At 36.8% G+C, this 24948-nt stretch overlaps 1 protein-coding gene across 2 annotated transcripts in view; it reads right to left on the bottom strand.

The window, feature by feature from the left end:
• Window positions 1-24948, bottom strand: part of NKAIN3 (sodium/potassium transporting ATPase interacting 3) — a 345000-nt gene that overhangs the window by 74423 nt on the left and 245629 nt on the right. For both annotated transcript variants that reach the window (XM_027894327.1, XM_027894328.1), the window contains exon 4: window positions 8252-8449. In XM_027894327.1, coding sequence (XP_027750128.1) covers window positions 8252-8449 — 198 coding nt within the window. The remainder of the gene's footprint in view (window positions 1-8251; window positions 8450-24948) is intronic.

Genomic DNA, 24948 nt, shown 5'->3' with positions numbered 1-24948 from the left:
CAATGTGCTCCAGCTTTCTGAATTTCCAGGATCTTTGGTGTCCCGGTAGTCTGTCAAACTGTTAAAGGCTTCCAACAATAGCATCAATAAAATATTCCTAAAATTCCAAGCAAATACTACTTCTATTTTTCTTGATGAAAAATAATTGATTTCTGGATTCTCTAAAAAAAAAAAAAGTTTTGATTGATAATCTTTGTTACACTTTCCACTTTATTCTCTTATAATTTCCAACCCAGCTCTAAAGACAGCATGTAGGCACACAGGTTTGCTGAGGCAGTTTAACCTGTCTTTCCCTCTTCCACCACCTCTCTCTCCTGCTTATTTGCAGGGATGCTGCCTTGTACTGGAATTTGTGACCACCAAGTTTACTGTGCACTGTGCAGCTGCAGTTCCCCGCTCAGTGCTAGGTCAGGTTAATTTGAGAACACTGGAAACGACACTGAATGAAAGTGTCTACCTGAGAATTACAGTCACTAAGTTGCAGATGTACAGTCTACTACACTGTTTCTGACATGAGATTGGTAATTATGGGAAGAAGTTGAAGAAGAAAGAAAACCTAAATACTTTTCAGATCTCCCTTTATCTCCAGTGTTTCATCATAGTTTGCGTTGAAATATTAATGAGATCCATAAAAATTCAAATTACAAATTGAGTTTTATTTTTACTACAAATATTTTTGTGTAAATAAAAATATTTCAGAATACCTGCCCAGAATTTCATTAACATTTTTGTACAATAAAAAAAATTGTCACATTAATTTTCACGTAAAATGGAAAACAACTCTATATCATATACCCTAAAATGTCTAAAACAATTAAGTTCTCATATAGATAGATTAACTGACAAGGCGAAGGCACTACTATGTTGCTAGTGCTTGAACTGTTGTCTGCTATAACCTTACCTTTAGCCAGATCTGCTGCAGAAGTTGCCCACCTCTTTTTCACAAATAACAGTTAATGAATAAATGAGCATGCAAACAGCTATATTATCAGTGGTTTCAGTTCCTGGTAAATGAGCTGCTTGAAAAAGCAAACATCCTTGGACTGACAACTGAGATGGAAACCCACAGATTTATCTTGATCTTGTTTCACGTAGCTGCTTTATTGACCCAGATTGGTAATCAGACAAATATACTTGTGTATTTTACTACCTACATACTACCATGAATAATGAGGTCTAACTAAATCTAACAAGATTAGATATAAGGCCATTTCTAGAATGCTGGTGCAGATCAGTCTCTTACTATTTACCTCACTTTATTTTTTTAACATTGAAGGCTTGTTTACTGGTAAAGGTGAAGTGGGCTGAACCAACACTATAAACAGTGGAGGAATTGCACAAGGCATAGATTATGATACAAATACAATGACACAACCACTGCAAAGCACTGGATGTAATTTAAAAAGCCACAGGTTTGCACAAGCCTCTTTAGCCTCTCTGCAGTCTGCTCCAGAGACTGACAACTCCTCTGTAACACTGCTCAGGTTGAAAAAGTTCTAATTTTCAATAATTTGGTGATCATACTAAACTTACTAATAAATCTGTGAGAAGTCAACAGTTCACCTTAACTGTCTATTCACAGACAAGTGTTCTTGGCTATTTTTTGGTTTATTGTTCTTGTAATGATGATGATGATGATGGTGGTGGTGATGAAAACTAGGCATAGGTTTCATACTCTCTTTTGCATGTTGAAGTTCAGCTCTGCAGACAACACAAAGTTAATTTTCCATGCCACTTTGTGCAAACGTTTATTATGGGAAAGAAGATGTTAACTGTTTCCTAAACAAAAAAGGTGAAAAAGGTGCATACTAAAATTCAAGAAAAGATGTAATACCTTCAGGACAACTATATTTTACTTATGTAAAATATATTTTACCATTCCTGTAGCCCTTAACCCTCAATTACCTCATGCTTTTCTATCACATGCTGATGTTGACCAGCTTTCCTGATCAATCACAAGTCACTCAAGGAAGTGGAAAGGAACCTGCCTGAGCAATAGTGTCATCCCCTACAGGGATTTTCCTTGAAGAACAACATGCATTATATGCTCCCTTGCATCCTTTTCTGTCCAATTATAAAAATAACAAGGCCATAACTAATGGGAAAAATGGGGAAATGCACTCCACTGTAGTGCCCTGGAGGAGCCACATTATATATTGATATCATTAGCCCTTTTCTTACATTTAAATGAGTATGAACCAAACTGCAGCTCTGGCTGACTGAAGGGAAGAGCAAAACCTGTTTTCCATTCTCTTTTGCAGCAATTCCTGGAACTTTACCAATGTCACAGAGAAGGTAATCTTAACACTTGCGATAGAGGAAGTGCCATCCAAATCAAACCAAAAAGGATTCAAACTTATGGGTCAGTAGTAAAAGCTTGATCAATGACCTGAAATGCATTAAGCCACTCCAGGACTGTCCATGACCTTAGCCTCTCTGTAGTTCAGTAGTCACAGTATTTCCCTTGATTAATTATTTACATGAGACTCACAATCTCTATTTTAATGTCTGTTGCCCTAAATATGTTTTTTTAAATTAAGTTCTATTTTTCTCTGATGAAAAAAGCATTATCTACCAAATGTAATAATCCTTTTTCATAATAAATGATCTTTATGACATGGATGATTGTATCATTACGAATTATAAAAAAAATGAAAATTCAAAATATTTGAAATCTTTGTACCTGGTTAATTAATATAGAACCTGCAAATGTATGGATGACAAGCCTAAGAATACTAGCAATTTGGTTTTTAAAAATGTTCACCATCAATTTTCATCAATAATCATGAATCTTTTGGACAGGTAATGACCATTTTTACAGAAAATGAGGTAAGAGCTAAAATATAACTAATTAATTTATTTTTTTTTTAGCATAACGTACCTCATGAAGTTCAACAACAGGAAGTGCTAAGTCCTGCACTTTGGGAAGGACAACCCTGTGCACTGAAATGCGATAGAGGCCACTCAGTTGGAAAGCAGTTCAGTAAAAAAAAAAAAGACTTGGGGGTTGTGGTGAACATCAGGTTGAACACGTGTCAGCAATGTGTTCTTGCCTCAAAGAAGGCAAGTGACATCCTGGGCTACAAAGCATTGCCTGCAGATCAAGGGAGGTGATCCTGTCCATCTGCTCAGCACTGGTGAGGCCACAACTGCAGGGTTGGGTCCAGGTCTTGAAGGGAAGGTGTAATGAGGATGGAGCCAGGCTCTTCTCAGTGGTGCCCAGTACCAGGACTAAAGACAATGAGCACAAACTGAAACACTGGAGGTTTCCTCCAGAACAGACAACACTTTTTCAGTCAGAGGGTTATCAAGCCCTGGCACAGGTCGCCCAGAGAGATTGTGGAGTCTCTCTCCTTGGACGTAGTCAAAAGCTGTTTGGATACAGTCCTCAGCTCTAGGCTGACCCACTTGAGTGTGGGGGGTGTTGGATCAGATGATTTCCAGAGGTCCATTTCCACCTCAAATATTTTGCAATTTTGTGATACAGAGGTTGCAATTTTTTTACTAATGGTAGACATGTCACCAAGCATTCAGACACAGAGCTGTTGCCTCTCTGGGGAAAGTGCACAACATTTATAAATTTGTGAGTTGAAATATGCTCTTATTGTCTAATACAAGTCCTGGAAGACAGTGAGCAGTTATATGTGGCTTTGTCATCTTTTGCACACAGAATCATAGTTAGATACAGATATTAGAGTTGTTTTCCTCCAGCTACTACACAGTGATGTGAACTGCCTCTGCACTGTCACAATGCTGCATTCATACCAGATACATTCCTGTACCAGAGCAAGTGCAACCAGTACTGAATGAAGGCTAAATTCTTTATCTTAGAATTCTTTGATGATTTTGGCCTCAGTGGTCTCTACAGTACCAGAGAAAGAGTTTCAGAATAAAAACATAATCAGCAGCTCTGTTACTTTTGCTAGCATCTTCATTTCACCATTTAAGCAAAAGACAGAACTTTCTCTCAAGGCCAAATATAAATGAAATTAATTCCCCCATTAAATAAAGAACACCTCAGTCCTTGAAGATTTGTGCCCCAAGTTCAAGGTGTTTTCATCTTTGAATTGTCTGCACATCAAGAGGGTACACGTCCAAGAGTGAAAGAACATTCAGAAACAGCTCAGAAGCTAAATCCTTATCCTTATCCTGACAGTCTAGCTACATGTCCCATTCTTCATCTGAAAAGAAGGTGGAAGAACAATAGCCCTTATTATAGGGCTAGAGGTGCTCATACATTCCTCCATTAGGATCATGGAAGAGTTTAATAGAACAGAACACCCCTGCATGGAAACCCAACACCATCTCTATTGGTGCCATAAATGTCACTGTAACAACTTGATGTCATGTGAAAACATACCTTTGTCTACCATATCAAAAAGGTAGGGGTATGTTTCTCTGGCAGAGATTTAAAAAATAATATGTTCTTCGACAACCTTGTGGGTAAATAGACCATCTATCTGCTCCCTGCCAAAATCCTGCCTCAGTCCACTTTGAGGAAGAAATGTTTGGGAGCATTCCTGGCACTGTCATGCTGTAACCCATGTCATTACATGTGAGAGGTTGGCCTGCTCTAGCCACCACTCTCCCCTCACAGTTCCCACTCACAGTTTTAATCAAGTGAACAATCACAGGGATTATTCCCACTGGATGGCTTGAAAGCACCAGCATGATTTGGAGGCTGTGACCATCATCAGAAACATGAGTTGTTCTGACCCTGTTGGCCTCAGTATCCAGCTCCCTTGGCATGATTAATTTATGCGTACAGATGAAGTCTATTCATCTTGCAAGAATATCATGCAGACTCATGGTGATCACGCTATCCAGTTACGAATTTGGGTGCCAGAAGTGTTTTTTCTTTTACTTGTGATATTACAACTTCATTACATTCTGCAGAAAATAATATATTTTTCTGGCTATGTTTTGTGCTTGGTAGTGTATGTGATAAGCTATTCCCCACTGATAACTTTACCCTAGGCAGGTATGCTTAATGCTTTTTACTTCACCATGGAAAAATTCAATACTCCTAATCTCCCTGTATCACGTCTTTGCCTGGATTTACAGTATAGTGAAAACCAGTCTCCCCTAACTTAAAGAAATGTTTAACATCTTCAACTCCTGATCACTTAAACAGCCACCCAGAATCAGGATGAGATACAAAGTTACTGTTCCACCAATAAAAGATTTTTTTTTTAGAAACAACTATAAAGCAGATACAAAAAGAGCTTTACAGTGTTAGAGTTAAAAAAATGAAAGCCAAGCCTATTCCCTGCAGCAGGGTCTAATGTAGTCACAGCTGCAGCATTCTGTGCATACAAAAATCTTTCTACCAGTTTAAAAAAAAAAAAAAAAGAAGTCACCTTTCAAAAATGCTACTAGTGAGTTATGCATCTCGACAGGTATCCAATATTTACCCCTGGAGGGATTTCTTCTTACAGAGGCTATAATTCCCTACCAAATGGAAGTGTTCACATTCCCAGTCATTTGGACAAGGGTTAGCATGATAAAATGATTTGTTATGCCAATAAAGTTTTTTGTTACACTGTAAAATGGTTTGTTATGTGACTACTGCTACATAAAAATGTTATGAAAATTAAGTAGGTTGTAAGATCCAAAGAGGAATAGGCTGCTTTTGGAACTAACTACTAGAAAAAAAAGAAAAAAAGAAAAAAAGAATGATCTTCTGAACTACAGTCCTTCATTACCTTGAAAAGACAACTGAAATGACCTTTTAACTAACAGTTGATATCGGTACCCCAATTAGGAAAGCAGTTACGTATCCAAAATGGATATGAACTTCCTCAGGTCAGCAGTGCTCAGAAAATGGGAGGAAAGTGAAATAAATTTATTAATCTAGGTGGTGACTTCTGTCCTGTGTGACAGTAAATGAAACAAGCCTAAGTTACAATTCAGAATGGAAACTGAAATACAGACTCATGGTATGTTCATCATAACATGTCACAGATGGGATAGCAAGGCAGTGAAACTGGAGGAAAACCTTCCTTTGTGTACAGTATTTTAATTTTAATACTGTGTATATCAGCTAAAGCAGTATCTGAAATTGGCAACTATTTAATTCACAGTCATGCCTTATAAGTTCCTGGCGCATTTTGAATTTGCAATGAATTGTATCCAGAATGGCAATCGGTCACTCCTTCAGAAAGGGAAGGCCAGTTACTTCTTATGATTTATAATTACTACATAATTTCTACACTTTTCAAATTTTAATATTTCTCTTAGTTTGTATATATTAATCAGGTTTATTCTACTGTTATAATGGCAGTATTTATGTTCCTGTCATTAAACCAGAACTCTACTGCACCATTTATTGCAGAAGAAAACAGTTCCTGATTTCAACAACCAGCTCTACTTCCACCAAACACTCAATTTGTTCATAATCATAAAAATGCTAGAAAAAATTTTTAAGATAACACATCTTTTCTTATAGAAGTGAGGGAGTATTTAAAATATTTCTGTTCTCCTTTTAAACTAATGACACTTCAATTTCCCTTCTGCAGACTCACTGATGCAGAGCGAACAACAGTGCATTGCCAGGAAAAGTTGCTGCAAATGAGGAACTCAAGGGAGAAGCAACCTGCTTTCAGTATCAAGCCCCCACAAAAGTAAGGAAGAAGCATTCAGTTAAATCTTCGCAGATACAGTGTGCAAAGTTCATCTGGAAGGCACACTTTCACAGAAACTTTATGATTTATGTTGGCATACACAGGGTTGGGTTGCAAAACAAGTAATTTTGTCTTCACTGGAAAAGATCCTGACTCAAAGTCTTCTGCTGCCTGACTGAAGGGCAGTCAGGAGAAGGCTTGTGTAGGTGTTTGTGAGTCACTGATGCCTGGGAAGCTGGTAGTCCAGGAGCAGACACATTCTTGTATAGGCAGATGTGATGTCAGTGATGTGTAAACCAAGTGCACTAATTCAGACCTGGATTTTCAAGTGGAATTTCATTAATCACAGATGTACAAGTTTATCCAAGTTTGATTAAAAGTAGTGGTACAGAAAAAGCACTTGATATCTTACAAAAGGCATGTAGTACTGCAGAGAAATTATCTTGAACTTCCAGACAGTTGGACAGGATAACAGACATAAGCACATATACTGATTTCTTTTTTCTTTTGAAAGAGAAATGTCCTTATCTTGAAAAAATGTAAAAATTAAAATTTTAAAATAATTTTAAACTAATGAGTGAGATTTATTTTGAAGATCCTTTTGACTTTGCAAGTGGCAATACTTATCAGTCAGTTAGTAAAACAGCTTGAAGTACTGAACAGACCAGGAATATCTATCCTTTCTGATTGCTCAGATGTAGTTTTTGACTAGTAGGTGTGGACTGTAGACTTCATCTCTTTTTCCACAAGCACTAGTAGCCATGGTTAGGATGAGCACTTATGTTTTCAATTCACAAACATCTAAGTTCTCAGAATAGGTCTGGGTAACTGGGGTGATCGATCCTACGTGCAATCACTTGAGTTTAGCCAGTTGCAATGTACTACACACAGCTCTGTAGAGAAAGAGCTGTTTCCTACCACCTAGGAGATCACACACAGCTCATGGCAAACAACTTGTTAATCACAAGCACAACAGATTGAGGAAAGACTTTGGCTTTTGCTCCCAAAGCAACATATGCCCCAGCACTTCCCTGCACTGCAGGCTTTTTATAACAACTTCTTGCATTTTTTGTTTTGCGTTGCAACAATTGTGGACCATGGAAGCAGAGTCTTCTGATAACACAGAGTTCCAAGAAGGAGCAAATAACATATGAATGTGTACTTTAATTCCTAATATTTCTCTGACCTTTTTGAAGTATTACATCCATTTCTCACTTTGGGAAGAAACTTAGCCATGTATCATGTAAAATATATTTACATTCAGGGTTGAATAAATGCCATCATTGACTGTGAACTTCAGAAAGATTTAGGCAAATTAATTTTGGTCAAGTCTGCTCTCCTTTGCTGTACACGTCTTAATGAACAAGAGTCAAGAACTCGAGTTAATTTTCACCTGTCCCAGCAGAGGCCAGAATGGGGACTATGTCTGTACTGAGCTTGACAAGATATGGGAAAAGAAAAGAGCAGTGCATATTTTAACAGCATGTATATAATTCTCTAATTCAAAGTACAATCACAAATCTGTGCTGCTATACATCAGCTACTACATCCCCCTTCTAGGACACGCAACAGCGGCTGCATGCGAAAGGACTGACGGAATCCCAGTGCAAAAAGAAACGTGAACTTACAGAGAGGAGTATCTGGATAGCACTGTGAATGACCTCTAGGTACTGGAAATCAATGATGCAGCCTGTCACGGAGACGTAGGAGTAATCCTCTAGGACACCAGGGGCAGAAGGACGAACCACCCTTCGTATGCAGCCAGGTCCATGTTCCCGCCACCAAGAGCGGTGCATTGAGATGTTAAAGGTCATGAGATCCGTTTCCTAGGAGAGGGAGGGAAAAAGTGTGAAAACCTCTGACTTTCTTTACTTTCTTTAAGGTAAAGAAAGGGGAAATAAAAGATCTTTTCAATCATTATAAGGACAACAAGGTAACTAATTTGCCTTAACCCTCATGCCAGTAATTTTAACATGAAAGTAGGATGTTAGAGTGGAGAGAGGAAATTGCAAACATACAGTGATTATATTGCAGCTACACAGAGGAGTTCATGCCTGGTAGAAGAACTGTCATGCCAGATACTGTACAAAACACAGTGCCAGATACTGTACAAAACACAGTGCATAGCCTATGTTTCCATGGACTTATAGCCTGAAAAGTAAATTTTGTTGTTACTTGACTAGAATGTCACTTAAGGACTAATTTTTTTTAACAGGCCACAGAGACAGTTTTACCCTATGGTTCTGGAAACAATCTAAATCAAACTTCAATCATATTTATTTAAAATATTATCTATAAATCATATCTATTATTTTAAGTAGGACCACAGGCAGCTAGGTTGTTCCAGTTGCTAAAGATTCAAATGAAAAGATGCCTCCATTCAAGCACCCTCCTCTCTTCTCTCCCCTCTGCCCATCATCCAGATTACTACCTTCTCAGTTCAGTGAAGAAATCTGCTACTGGAAACAGATCTGGGTTTAAAATAAAAGCAATAACTTTTCTTCATTCAAATCATCTTCCTGATCAGATATTAAATCTACTCTAATGCGTACTGGCTGCACTGTGACCCACACAGCCTGTATAATGTCTGTGCATTTTAATAAACTTCATCCCACTTCCACTTGGAGCAATGAAAATGGCAAACATATTAGTGTACTAGGATTTTCTAACAGCCTGTTTATGAAATACAAACAGGAAAATTCACTTGAATTAACAACAGATTTACGTCTTTAGGTTCTGCTTAGGCAAAATACACTGAAGTTGAACGGATGGCATTTAAATGCAAAAAAATCTCCAGAACAAACCACTACTCCTCACTGGAGATAAATGAGAGTTGAGTTACATTGATAATTAAATAATTGATTCCGATTTATGTTTCCATGTTTCCTATCCTCAACTCCAAGACAGCTGCAAAAAATGTGTGTAAAATTGTCATCCAGATGCCCACAAAATACCACTGGCTTACATATATATCCTCTTGTCAGCACTGTCATGACACTGATTTGCCCTTTGCATCCCACGCCAAAAATCTGTCCTGTCAGTCTGTCTTACTTTCACCCTGACCAAAGGGCTGTTTGGTGCAGATTCCAGTTGCAGAATTGTTCTCTTCTGTTAATTGTCTCTGTTCTGGCCTCACCTGAAAACTACCTTCACCCAGTGTATGGTGCTGCTAGTTAGCAGTAAGAAATGTGCCTTTGTAATCTTCTGTTTTACCCTTTAAATGTAGACTTGCTGGAACATTATCTCCAGTTGATGAGGCATTTGTCTTTTGACTTTGCATGTCCATCCTTGATACTAGTTTAGAAAATTTTCAGCTGCAACCTGAAAACCACCTGTGAAATCAGATGCTAACAGACAGCTCAGTTTAATGAAAATATAATTTTATATATGGAGTCATAGGAAACAACTGACGCTTTCTTTGTACCACAAGACCAGAGATTGCTCACTGTTATCACGTGTTTTTAACAATTATCAGGTCTAAGAAATGCCAGTTGTCAGGCAGCGCACACATATTCACCCTCATGTATTTCAGCCGCTCTTTGTTGAGTAGGAATACAGATTAATGGGTTACTGTATATTAAGTATTGCAAGGTAATGCTTCATTATCACAGCTGTGGGAATAAATTGTGATGTCCATGGCATTGGTGTCCATGATGTCCATGGCTTGCTTTGCTTTTGAGAGTTTTTTAATCCCTTTCATATTTTTTTGTCTTTGAGTTTTTAATGTTATACTCTATTTCAGTGTTTGTGCTTGGCTAGTTCACAGCACACGACACCAAAAAACGGCAAATTTACATAGGGAAACAGCTTGATAAATGTTGCTGATGCATTTAAAATGTAAGGATTTGTCATGTGATTAGTAGAAACAGCTTATTAATAAAACTTTTCATTTCTGGAATACTGTTATGTTTGGTTCTTGGAGTGATTAAAACAAAATGCTTGACTTGATGGGTATGTTTAGAGATACTTAACTAGATAGTCATGTTCATATTTCAAGGTTGCTGGATTCAAGTAGAAAGGAAGCAGCAAAAAACTCCAAAGAGATGTCATCACCGCACTTCGTGGTTTTTTTTTTTTTTTTTTTTTTAAATTAATGTTCAGAAGTTATGAATAAATGCTGTAAGAAGAGATTTTCATAGTTGCTTTTTACTGTGTGTATTACATTCTGAGCTGTGAAAGCAGGTAAAAGGAGATAACGATGGCCAAGCAAAGATCAGTTTTAGAAATGCAAACAAAACTACTTGGTGCATTAGCTTGACCTCTAAAATATCAGTTCACAAAATGGTACCCATAAACTGTTCTAGCTGATAAATGTTAAGCTGCCAATCAATAAAAGAAAGTCTGACCAAAAAAAAAAATCAATTTTTTTTTTTTTTGACAGCTGAAACATGCTCCTCTCTAACTCTTGGAGATTCTTAATGCATAAAGTGAGTCAAATGCACCAGGCATTAAGGAAATTAACCTGTATCTTTATAGTAATTTACAAAGAAATAGAAAATTCAAGACTCTTTGACAGGGTGTACAGGTTTTAAAATCAGTGAACTTCTGAGAGTGTTTCAGTATTTGTGAATTCACAGCTTGGGAACCCTGAGAATGGTGGAAAAGCTACTGCCCAAATGGCTCATTTTCAGTCTATGTTTAAGTTAAGAAAATACATTCAGGTGCTTGAAGTTTTTCAATAGATCACTTGTTATCTTCCAATTTCACAAGCAAACATTAAGCAAATGTGAATAAAATATTTAATCTTCAGTAGATGATGCAATGTAAACTGCTTATTTATTAAAAAAATGCTGCTGCTTCATAGCAAGGGACTCAGTTTCAAACTCTTTACAAAAGAAACCAAGTAGCCTATCTGACTAATCTAGTTGGGATTCATTTAACAGTTAAATTTCAACCATGGATGGAAAATTGCTGTCTTCTGAGCATATAGCTTGGCTTTATCTCCATGCCTCAGCAGATAAATTATACCTCCTCAGCTGGTAACCTCTCAGACAAATGCCATAAACAAAGAGGGGGCAGAACACAGACAACAGGACTTCCAGGAAAATCCTGTGGGACTTTTGGAGGTGATACAGGGAAAGGGAAGCCTTGTTTCCTATTCCTTCCTTTATTCAGCCAGCACTAAAACAATAGTCCAATCTGTTCAAAGTTCACTCCTGAGTATAGGATCAGCTCTGTAATCACACTTCTTCTAAGGCAGAGTCCCACTTAACTGTCTATTTAAGCTTTTAAACTATGTACAGGATTTGTGTTGGCTGTCAGCCCAAGGATTAATTTTGATCATTATTGGAAATCATTGCTGTGGCAGGTACTTTCTCTTAGGTGAGATGTAATCCCTGTAAGTCCCAGTAATACTGTTTCTAAGTGCTTGGAGATAATGTTTAATTTCATTATATCTGCTTATTTTCTACATTTGGTTTCAAATGGACATTTTCTATTGGGCAGGACTTTGAGCAACCTGATCTGGTAAAAGATGTCCCCACCCAAGATGGAGAGGCTGTCTAGGTGATCTTTGAAGGTCCCTTCTGACCTAAATAATTCTGTGATTTTCTGCTTCAATTCTTAGGTGGTGAATCTGGATAAATTTTAAGAGATCATAGCATAACACAGTTTATTATAAAACTAAAGAGCAATAGCAAGGCTGATGTTCCATTTATTTGTGTATACTTTAAGCACAGTGTCAACAACAGCAAAATAAAAAATTAATGAGAAACTAAGACTAACTGAAATCAACAGTTTTAAAGAAAAAAAAAAAAGACATTAAAGCTCCAGGGAAAAAACCCGATGCACCAAGACTACCTTATATACCAAACAGATACTATGTTGTGACATGATTACCACTGCAAATTTTTTTTTTTTTCACTGTATGTTTCTGCTTCATGACATGCTATTTTACATTTCTTTCATTCCCTGTTAGTATCTGAAAAGTATAGTCTTAGGAAAACTGTAAAAAAACTGTAAGTGTTTTGAGTAGGATGGAGGAAAAGCACTTTTTTCCTTCACAAGAAAGCAAGTCATACATTCCATCTCCTCTCACTACTTCTAAATGAACAGGTTTTCAGGGCCTGGGCAGATAATACTGAAGAAGTCCATGGCCATTCCCCATTTCCATTAGCTCCCATATTACCTTGACTGAGATGATTATTTTTGAATATTGACTCTTAACTCTTTTTTTTTTCCTGTTTATTTTTAATTTAAACTCTTGCCTCAGTGTTACACAGATGGCTTTTACTTACCCCATGAGCTATAGGTCAAAGGTAGCCCACTCAATAATTGTGGCATTCCTGCAAATGGGATAAAACAATGAACCCTGCTGATTCAAGGCTGCTCAAGATATAATTCAGTCAATATCTTGACCTCATCATGAGCACTGTGGTGAACAAATGATATGAAGAGCATTCTTAAGTTGAAGTTTATAGGTTGATTCTATTAGGACTATTCAGCTGTCTGAACTGGATGTCAGACTAGACATAGCAAATTCACTCCTGTGGTAGCAAACCCAATGTACACTAAACCAAAGAAACTATGTAATACATCTAAATTAATTAGCACTTAAAGAGAAAACTTGCAGTAATAGGACCTTCAGAAACAGGCAACCCCAGCATCATGGCCTGAGAGTGATTGAGAGGTACAGAGGCAAAGTAATTTTGGGTGGTGGAATTAGAGGTTCATGATTCCCACTTATTGAGATTAGAGGTTTACAAACAGAGCAAATCCTCTAAACATGACATCAGATCATGACTACAGGAAAAGATTTCTATATCAAGCATAATTACCGTTGGAAAGTTACGTTGATTTACTCTATTGTCTTCCCAATCTATCTACACTACAGCACTTGTTATCCATTTGGCTACAGGCCACTCTCAACATGTATAATGTGAAAAAAATATTATACAAATTAAGCAGTACTGGCTTCTATTTATATTTCTTTTGCTACTTTTATTCCTTGGGCTATAGATAATGTCATCAGATTTTATCTTATTTTTAAAAAGTGAACAAAATAACTTCTGGACATTTATTTGCAAAAGTAGGAAGACGATCTACCTAAATGATTAAAATACTTTCCCTCCATTGTTTAATTTGTCATATGCTCAGGGATCTGTATCCTGTCTTGCAAAACATGCAATATTAAAATTAGATTTACCAAACTTGCTAGCAAAGTGGAATACAGTGGAATGTCTTTAAGAAGTCAGAAGGCAAGAAGTCAACAAGAGAAGCATACTGCTGTCTTCTTCATGCAGTGTTAGTGTTGCAGTATATAAAAGAATACAGAAGTTTTAATGTTGTTAAAGTGAACATGCTTCCAAAATGGTTTTTGTAACTTGTGTAAACTCATCTTTCTTCTTCCCAGGATTCTCAGTCTTTATTTATACTTTGGAATGTCCTGAGAGATACCTGAAAGTCTCCCTACTGGTTGTTAACCCTTTCTTGTAATTGGTTGGTTTGTAAGACCTCCTGGACTCTCCACTAGTTACACTGTAATCCCCCCAAGAGCTATTTAAACAGTGACCAGAACAATTAAGTTCTCTCTCTGCCTGCTCTCCCTGCTTGCTGCTGTTGTCCTGTGGTCTCTCTGGGGGCCATGGGTAGGGGGAAGGGAGGGAGCATCATTCCCCTCCAGGACTAAGGGTAAAAGGAAAGCCTCTAGATTGGAGTTCCCCTTCCTATCCACCTTCAACGTTCGTCACATGTTAGTATTAGTCACAAGAGCAAATAATAAGAAAAAGCAAGAGACTGTTTTCTGAGACTTGTTGCCCATAAAGATGAGATCTGATCCATGCTCAAATCCCAGCTCCATGCGTTACACCTTAATCTGGTCTACCTCCCTTTTGTGACACTTTCTCTGTCTGAGAAAGAGTCCAGAGAAGTTACGTGGTGGGGCAGAAAAAGGTTCCAAGCCCCAAGGAAAAAATGGCATGAGACAGGGTGATTGGATCAATATGAGTCTTACTTATCACTTGCCATAGGAAGCTCAACACGAACACAAAGAATTCATGACAGCCCAGAAAAGCTGTTTTGTTCCAATGGAGTCTTTGACATGTGATTAAGTTGAGCACTTAGTTTGAAAACTGCTCTCAGCTATTCCCTCTCGATGATCCAGAGGTATGAAACAACACAGATTTGGAGTGATGCCAAACTGCGAGCACTGCTTTGAGTTTTGAAGACTGGGAATATGACAAGGGTTTGTACAAAACAAGGGTCTGTGCAGATTGGTGTGTCCCTCACTCAAGCCATATCAGATTTTGACTGAAATGAAGAAAGGAGATGAGATTGAAATGTAACTGTAATAGTGAAGAATTAGAAACATTACTGGCAGGCCATATACAGCCCACAGCACAAACACTGTAGGAAAGCTTCTCAGGGCAGAGAACCACGAAAGGTTAAAAAAGCTTGAAAAGTCTTAGTATACAACAATGGGAAAATACTACAATTATGGGCCATGAAAAATTCTATCCTACAGGTTTATAAACTGAGCACTTGAGAAAGGAGTTTATAACATAAAACAATTTCAAGTCTGAGTAAAAAAAAATTCTAACCAATTTTTTTTTATTATTTTTTCTTTTCTGTTGTTTTTAAGGTGACATCCCTATGGAGTCATGCATAGACTTGAAATATCACTAAATTAAATTTTGATGCCAACATACCTTCCCTCAGACATAAGCTGTCTCAAACAACTATGGAAAACTCTTCCCACTATTTTATATTTTTATTATTAAAGCAGAAAGGATCAGACTCGTGTGCCTGAGTACCTCACCATGTTTGCAGCCTGTAAGCATTCAACAAATACACTGGTTAGGGAAAATGAGAAGACTCTTGCAATGTTGGTGGAGACTGGATTTCTACAGTTATAATGGACCTGACTGGCTTGATCATACTAAAGCTATTAATCCTTTTATAGCCCTCTGACTTTTGTACCATGGTTATGCTAATGTTAAAAATCTTGCAAAACTGGCCCTTTCTTGGGGTTTTCGTTCTAATGTTACTAGGAAATGCATGCAAATAGGAGACACATTTTGTGCCAAAAGCTCACATAGTCCCTTATGAGGAGCAGATGCAATGTAGCCTCTAGCCAAAACAGGATTTAACTGTTATTATCCAAATAACCATATTTTGTTCACAGTGGTTAAGAGCAAAGACAAAGCATGGGGAAAAAGGCATAACCAAGAAAATAATGTCGTAACAATAGTATGGTTAATTTTAATATTTTCCTTAATTTCAGATGTCTCTCTGTCTCAACTATGAGAATACCATAACATCTCTTGCTACATAAGGAGACAAATGCTATGCTGGAAATAAATGCATGAGAGAGTGGGTCCTGAATTTAAGAGTTTGTCCCAGATTCTGACGACATTAAAAAGCACCATAAAGACTTTTGAAAACTCACTTGAATGTTGAAATTTCTGACAAGAAAAATAAGTCCTTTTGAGACTAGCTAGAAGGCTCCTACCTGCACAAAGGAACAATTTTAAAGATTAATAGTCCAGTTTAAGCAACTGCTGTTGTGTTCTCTGCTTTGCTTGCTTGAAGCAAAGCAGTAGTTCATTATATTGCCAACCCTTGTTTTATGGCAAATCTGGTTACATTTAGCATTTTTGCTAAAGCCTCCATTCCCAGGGACATGAAATTACAATAAGTTGGTCTTGTTACAAGAAAGTGAGCTGAAGAGGAAAGCTTTAAAAATCATGGACTCTACTGCTAGGCACTTCCAGTCTGTGCTGTAATTTCCATTACTTGCTGCTCTTTCTTAAAGCTGGGCTCCTGGAATCTAGATGGGAGAGTTCAGTATCACAAGTTCAGATCAGGACTATCCAGGACATTTTGTCCCATAGTCCCCCACCTTGGATAATCATGGATCCACCAGGGTATAGGAAAGGGCCAACTGTCTTTTAACTCTCTGATCAAGGAGAATGACCCAAGTGAACCCTAAAAGCTTAGAAGAGGTAATAATGAATACCTAATTTTATTGATACATAAATCAAACTGTATGATCTCATGGAGCTTTTGTCAGGAGATCCAAATTTTTATTTTAGAGTGTGTGCAAAGGGCAACCAGAAAGATATGCTAATTCACTACATTTTTTGAATGAACTCCTATACAGCTCATTGAATAAGACTGTCTGCCACTAACAGATTGCCAAGAAGTGAGTGTCTACACTGCTGAAGCCCTTCTGAAGACTCAGAATAAAAAAGGAGACATAAAAAAATAAGCAGTAGAAGTGTATTGAACTGCTAAGAGTCTGTTTTCTTACTGCTTTCATTTTAATGAAGCACAAGATGCTCTCAGAAACATACACTTCCTCATGACACTTTTTATATTTCTTGTCTGGGTATCAGGTCATCATATTTTTGCCTGTCCCTCAAGTTTTGTGGTGCTGTTTGCCAATGACCTTGGCTTTAGCAAAGCAATCCTTTTAGCAGATAGATTCTTTTATCACAGGCTTCATTTGCATTTTGCTGGAAAAATGACAGTCTCAAAATGAATTTGATAACTAATTTTTAAACACAAAATACAGTCTCTATAGAAACTTTAAGGTCAGATGATTAAATTTAAAATCCTCCTTTTCCTAGAAGTGAAGTACCAATGACAATAGAAAAGAGAATCTGCTGTAGCTGAACTCAGTTAATATGATTTATTTAATTATTCATTTCACATTGACTACAGGCATTAGTCCACATTTTAGGTTCCTTGAAACATTTCATGCATTTAAATAAATATATAAATATATGCATATGTTGTATTTTGTTTATGTATACATGACATCTATATATTTACACATTTATATTTTTCTGCACAACTTAATGACTCAACAGTGCTTTCCAGAGAACAAGTACCAACTGTGGTCAAAAAAGGTAGCCTTACCAATCTCCTTCTGCAATGCATTGTACCCCGGCATTAATTTAATTTAATTTGCAGCCTAATCCACCTACAAACCTCCATAATTCTCACAATTTTTCACACAAAAGAGAGTTTTGATTTGTTTTCTCCAGTAGTTTTGAGATTTTCAGAGAACTATTTCAGCAACAAGGATCTCTTTTTCTTTGACATACCCTCTCTATGGTAAGTCAGCACTTATCATAATCAAACTTATTAATCTTTTAATAAGGTTAATAAAATGGATCTGACAATGTTCAGTAACTTTTGGATGATTTCCTGTTTGCCATGCCAAAGGAAATCAGTGAGGTGTTAAGTCTAATTATATATTTTTTTTTTAATTCTGAAGAAATTTCTCACATCAATGTGGTTGAATATGATCCCCAGAAATGTATTTTTAATTCATGTGGTGACTATAAAGGGCTCTGCTAATAACTTCAAGTCTACGTGGATTACTTAATGGTCCTGTTAACAGACGTTATATAAATCTGGCCAGTTTAGGAGACTAATAAAGTCACAGAAAAGCCTAACAATCCATTCTTTAAAATCACAGACTTGTCTGCAATCCTTCATCAAGCAATTTTTAATGCATTCTGCTCTAATAAATAAGAACAAAATGAGACCACCACAAAGATATGAGTATATTGATATTTGAAATGACAGTTTCATTTTACTCTCAAATTTGAAATAATATTAACACACAAAGGGAAGAATGATAAATGATTTATAGATAGACTGATAGAGTTGGGAATGATAGCAGGACACAACTGTAACAGGACATAGGACAAGTAATATTTACATCAGTTACATATTCACTGAAAACAAAATCAAGACTTCTACATAAAGAATTTCCTCAAATATATATATATGTAAAAAAATTTTCAATTAGCCTGAGAAAAAAAATCGAAATATTTTCAATATGAGGCATTTCTCTGCAAGCTGATAAGTATTGACAAAGTTCAATACACTTTGGAAATCATTAATCTTTACAATAAATAATAGCAATTACTAATATCGCTAATATTTTTGCTTTGTAAGTTTTTATATTTTTGAAAATGTTTAAAAAAACAGTGATATAAGGATGTCAGTGTTACTCCAGAAGGAAGCCAAAAGCCTGAGAAGTCTACAAAGCTACTGAGTTGATTTTGACAAGCATGTGTGTGCATTGCTTAATTTTAACAAGCATCCCATTGACATAAGGGATCTACATATATTTGCTGGGCTAGGGCAAGTAAGAAAAGCAGTAAGAAACATCTGAGGAGAAGGACAAAAAGGTATGAACATGTGGTTGTATACTTACCAGCCTAATTGTATACTTCCTGGACATAATACAGAATTTCTTTTCAGTATTGCAAGTCCTATAAAGAGTTCTGTAGCACACTGAGGCGTAGAGGAAGGTTTTCTTGAACAAATGTGGCATATTTTGCTATAAAACTCCAGTTAAGCCTATGAAAATAGTCCACAGGTAACTGTAGTGGATGTTAGAATTTCATGTGCAAATATTTTTAGTTTAAGAATATATTTTTAGAGGTCCTTTCCAGTCTCTGGGTGAGGAACGTGAAGAGGGTAGATGTTATTTACATTTAGTTTATTCCTCACGTGTAGCCAGCTAACGTCTGTGTGCTTGTGCTGGTTTTGAATTGGGTAAAGTTAATGTTCTTCAGAGTAGCTGGTATGGGGTTTTGTTTTGGATTTGTGCTGAAAACAGTGATGATAACACATGGAAGTTTTCGTTATTGCTGAGTAGCGCAAGTCAAGTTCTTTTCTGCTCCTCATGCCATCCCACCAGCGAGCAGGCTGGGTGTTGGAGTTGCAAGGGGACACAGCTGGGACAGCTGAAGTAACTGTGTGGTGCTTAGTTGCTGGCAGGAGCAACTAAGTTCCACAACAGCGCTAAATAGCAAAGATAAAATTCAGTGCTAAGCATGTCTAGGGGAGACAGCAGATATGATAAAGCAGGGGAATTTTAAAATGTGGGGATATTAAGTAGGATGGGACAAAGTTTCCTGCCTTTTATTGCTCCCTGGCCCTGGCAGTCTTCCCCACTGCTGTTCTTTCACTAATCACCCGTTCTCCAAGTCACAGGCTGCGCAACAGTTTTGCTTCTTACAGCACTGCTAAGGGCTGGCTGGATGAGAGGTGATGGGTCAGCTTTAATGGCTTGCTGACTGGGAACAGGCTGCATGCCTGTGGACATCAAAGCAGCACCAGCTCAGGTGAAAGCATCTGTGGAGAAGAACAGAAATCATCCCTGCCCGGGAATGCTGCCTCAGCATTGTGTATTTGGATGTTGCTTAACAGGGTTAGGGATCAGGAAACATGAGGGGAAAAATCTCACCAAATGCCAGTCCCTCTTCGTACCTCTATATAACTCTCATGTCTTCATATCCTTAACACTGCAAGTCTTAATATCCACACCCTTGGTTTTAAATGTGAGTTGCATAGAAGTGATATAGTCAAACAGACACTGGTACTTAGGATCCTCAGGAACTTCAAATAGCTTTGAATTAGATCTCTTTCAACATAACTGTGGGACAGGGAAGCACACAGCCCTAAAACAGGAGGATCTGAAATGACAGGATAGCTACAGAGGCATGCCAACGTGCACACCTAAAAACAGATACACCGTCACCGCCCTCCACTGAAATTTCCTGCCTGGAATCAAAATTGATTTTGCCAACTTGATATTTTGTTTTTAAAAAATACAACTACTCACGCATACACAAGGAGGGCATTAAGTCATTCATATATTGTAACCAGGTATATTTTTGCATAGCAGACAGAATGTTGTGGAGAGGGAATACTTAGCTGGGAAACAAGGTAAACAAATACAGAAATCTGACCTTGGTACTTGGTAAAAGTACCTTTTAAAAACTGTAGCTGTTATTTCTGAATTTTTCCAACAACAAAATGAATATTATACAATAAAGACTTATGACCTAAAAATGGGAAATTAAAATATCCTAATGAATGGAAAATAAACCCCACCCAAACAAAACCCTTCTGAATGTTCAAGTTTTGTTGAATTTTAAATGTGTTCAAAATTAAACAATTTTTCAGCCAAAAATGCACTTCCAAAGTAAAAGTACTAAACCTAGTAATTAAAAGACCAAATGTCTCAAAGTTTTTCTCTGAACAAGCTGAATTTCTATAAAATGCCTAATTTCTAAGAAAGTAAACAATTTGTTTTCCCTGAAAGAAAAACCATAAAACCTGACAAACTTTACAGAAGGATTACATCTGTTGAATAAATTCTTCAGAGTCCTATTCAGAAAGGAAAAAGGAGAAAACAGCTCTAAACAGTGATGTTTGCTTATACTCATTTTAAGTGGTGTCACAGATGCTTCTTTGGACTCTAAGATTCTTTTCATCTCTAAAAACTTTACTTGTGTGAATTATGCTCACTTATGAATGAAAAGAAAAAAATAAACAAAATCAGACAAAACAAAAAATTCCTAATAAGACAGCATCAGTAAATCCTACAGAAGTAAAACACATATTGTCAGAGTCAAAGCCTGGTCACAGAGTGGTACTATTTTAGCTAGACTGATGCAATTAAATTGGCATAACTTCCACCAACACAGAAACAATAATAATGTTATAAAGGCATTTTAACCATCTTTCTTATTGCACTGCAGTATGGAAAATAAACCATAACAGGATGAGGAGGTTTTGTAACAAAAAGAACAATAAAGACCCCTGTCTAGTCTATAACATTTCAATGATTTAATTAAAACTAAAATTTATCCTCTAACTTACTGTTTGGCCTGGTAACCTGTAAGAGTATATTGCTGAGTAAATTACAACCGGCCATTCACTGAAGGTATGACTCAAAGTCCACTAAAGAATTCTTTTGCATATGGTGCTTATAGCCACTTTTAAGGAAAGGAGAAAGCCTCTTTGATCTATACCTAACACCTTCACCACATCTACTAAATTCTGATACTGATGTATCAAGTTTCTGCACACACTAAACAAGTGAATGCAGACAAAATGCTCTGCTGAGCAAATTGGCATCAAACATACATTGCATAGACCTGTGCTTCAGGCCAACTGAGCGTTTGTAGAACACTCCTTGTGAGAAACATTGGACCTATCTAAGTGGTCAGTAATCACAGGTGTAGAAAAAATCAGGTATGCTTTTTAGTCTCATCCTATCTGGTTTACATTTGGTTTCCTAAAGAAAGAACACTCCTAGCATCTCAGCACACATCAGTGTCTGTTTCTCCATCCCCTTGGGGCATTTTAACACCTTTGCAAATGAAGAAAGGTCCCATGTATATTAACTTACCCAAAGATTTCATTAAAATAAGAAACTAGAAAGAGAAGAAGGACCCTAGGGAAAGTTTGTCTTTTTCTGATAAGAGAGAAACCACAAGAGACACTGATGTCAATGCACAAGCACAGAAAGAGGCATAATTACTTCTGCTGCTCATACAACCACTTACAGTGCATTATTACAAGGGTTTCAACAATGTGAACATTGAACATTGGCAGGTAGTGAATTTAATTGATTTTTGTGAGAATTGCCATCAGAAATTGTAAATTCTTATGAAATTATAAAAATACATTATAATACCATTGAAAGGAGAATGAAAGAAAAAAAAAATTGCTCCACTGGAATGGAGAGGCACAGATTGACCCTTTCCTCCCTGCTGCATTCAGGCAGGATATCTAGGGGTAGAAGAAGATCCTGGAGATAGAAGAAGATCCTGAAGGAGCAAGCTAAGTTGAAACAAAACATGCAGCTCGCATCAGGTGAGAGGTTTAAAATCCTAGAAACTGCTCCTGATTGATCAAAGACCATGAGAGGAAGTACACCTCAATGGCCAGCCTTGGTTGTTGCAATAAGAACAAGCAGCCAAAAAACATGCTGTCATTGAATTTTATGGGTAGAGGAGAGCATTTGAAGGTTGGGCTGAGGAAGATTACCAAAAACAGTGAGATAAGCTGTATTGAAAAAAGGCAAAGGAGCTCCTCAGGTCTCTGCTCTTTTGTACGTATTCCTAATCAAGAGTGTTTGATAGTTCCTATTTCCCTTTTTTATGCTTAAAGACAGATGGGAAAAGTAACGAAAGTCCAGCCTAGGGTTTGGAAGGAAACATAGTTAAAAAAAAAACAAACAAAAAAAGAAAAGTAGAAAAGCTGTGAATAGACTATTAGATACAAACAGGTGATCTAAAGAAGACAGAAAGGGAAATCAGGAAACACACTCCCAAATATGCAAACAATAGTTGATATTCTTAAGAGTATATGACTTCAATTTTAGATGACAAAGTTAAAAAAAAAAAAAAGTCATAATAGGAAGAAAAACAAGAAGGTGTGGGTTGGGGAGGCAATAGGCAAAGTCTAAAAAAACCCAGACTGATGGACTGTTGTGACCCGGAGGAACTGATGAATGAGAAAAGAAAGAATGCACACAAGAAAATGGAAATGCTTAGGTCTTATTGAGCTCTAAGTAACAGCAGACACCCTCCCCTGACCACTTTAAAGCAGGAAAGTCATCAAAAGAGAGTTCACAGTCTAACTCTTGTAATATTCACTTTCAGTATGATTTCTTTCAATTCTTGACCATTACTTTTACATAAAGCCACATGTATTATCCTAAAGAAACCATCTGGGTCTTCTGTGTCATTATATTTTTTTTTTTTAGATTTATGTCTTTCTGTAGCTGTTAATTCAGCAGATATGAATAATTTAGTCTTTATTGTTCTATTTTCATAATATATTCTATTTTGCATATTTTGATCTGTACAGAAAACAGCTGCAAAAATTACATGAATCACATTTGGTGAAATGCTGTTTTACTGAACCCAACAAATGTTTGTCTGTTGATTCCACTGCAGTTAAAGTTTAATTTCAGCTGCATTACTTCTTCTGTCTCTGCTTAAATTTTTCACATCCTGTGCTGACACTCTGTCCTTGTCTTCCAGACTCTACTCATCCCTAACTCAGCTGCCATGTAGGATTGGTATTTCTATCACAATCTTTGCTCCTCTAAATTTTGCCAAAGCCTAGGAACTTTTTTCTGTTTTTTTTTTTAATGTCTGAAGAAGTAAAGAATAAGTGAAAACAACAATTAACTACTAAAAATAACACTATTTAAAAACATATTCTTCTGTAAATAAATCAGAGAACTTATTTCCTACCATGGTCCAATATACAAGCAAAATATATATCCATGGGAATTACTGTTCCAGAACACAACATGAGACTGTGGCAATATGGAACAGTATCTCCTTTCCTAATATATGCAAACTCATTTGGAACACTTGGCTCTTTTTTAAAGCTATGAATAGTTACAAGCCCTTCTGTATTACATAAGCAACAAAGGCAGAGAAAATATAATTCAAAACCAATTCTAGAGGGGGAAAAATAACGTTGTCTCTCTTGGATGTTTCTTTCCCTCCCCCTGGTTGATTGGATTCTCTGCTAGAGAAAACGGGCAATGAAATGTATTGATGTCCCTCCACTGAAATGAATGGAGAAAAGAGCATTTAGTCTGCTAAGGAATTCGGTCTTGGGAATGTAGTAGTCATGGAAAAACAGAGGCGAGGCATTGGCATTCCACAAGCTTGGGAAAGCCAATAGGAAAAGAGTAAGAAACACCAACAGTTACGAATATTGACAGCATCACTTGAGTAATTAGAGTTTCTGCAGCTGCAACATTCTAGGCATTAATGCCACTGCCATTAATAGAGTAATTATTGAAAGTTTAAAAATCTCCTGTGATGAGGTTTAATGTTGCACATTAGACTATCAGTCAGATAACTACTGCTATCATATTTAACAGTGTTATCTACTGCTGCTAATAATTCCAGGTGTCTGACCTCAAAAATAAAATGATGATAATATTATCTTCTTAATATTTAATCCCTGCCATGTACAGAGAAGTCTTTTTTCCTATTTTTTTGCTTTCAACTTTCGGGATACTAGGGTGGATTCAGAGAAGTATTTTCACTAATTTTTACAGTAAAACTAGCTGAAATTATGAAATGGTAAATATTGCAAATATTTATCCTATTTCAGTATTTGATTTTGTAAACTGTATAAAATGATAAGTCTGAAATCATGCTAATGTTGATTAATTAATCCAAGGTCATTATAGCCCTGCAATTTCTAAGGTTCAGTTTTTGTGTGCATTTTGTCTATCTAAGAAAGGGGGAAAGTAGCTCCAACTAAGGCTTATGCTTTTCCCAGATCTTGATGTCAGGCTAATTCAGATCAATGTTTTTGTAGTTCCCTATTCCACCAGCTAAAATAGCCCTTGTTAATCGAATCTCTTGTACATAATGCACTTCTCAGGGTTTGGTTTTTATAAACTCTTAGTGTTGCAAACAGATGAGGTAGGTTTATGACACACGTCTCCTTGAAAGGAAATCCTCAGTCACTTATGTAAAGCACAATTATTTAGACTTTCTTTAAAGATGTTTTCAAAGAAGTGCAATGAGGA

This window comes from Empidonax traillii, unplaced genomic scaffold (assembly GCF_003031625.1).
Source record: "Empidonax traillii isolate 1590-97213 ecotype Southwest subspecies unplaced genomic scaffold, ASM303162v1 scaffold425:size1421777, whole genome shotgun sequence".
Classification (NCBI taxonomy): Eukaryota; Metazoa; Chordata; class Aves; order Passeriformes; family Tyrannidae; genus Empidonax; species Empidonax traillii.
Note: the sequence above shows the minus strand (reverse complement) of the source record. Positions and strands in the feature narration are given on the sequence as shown.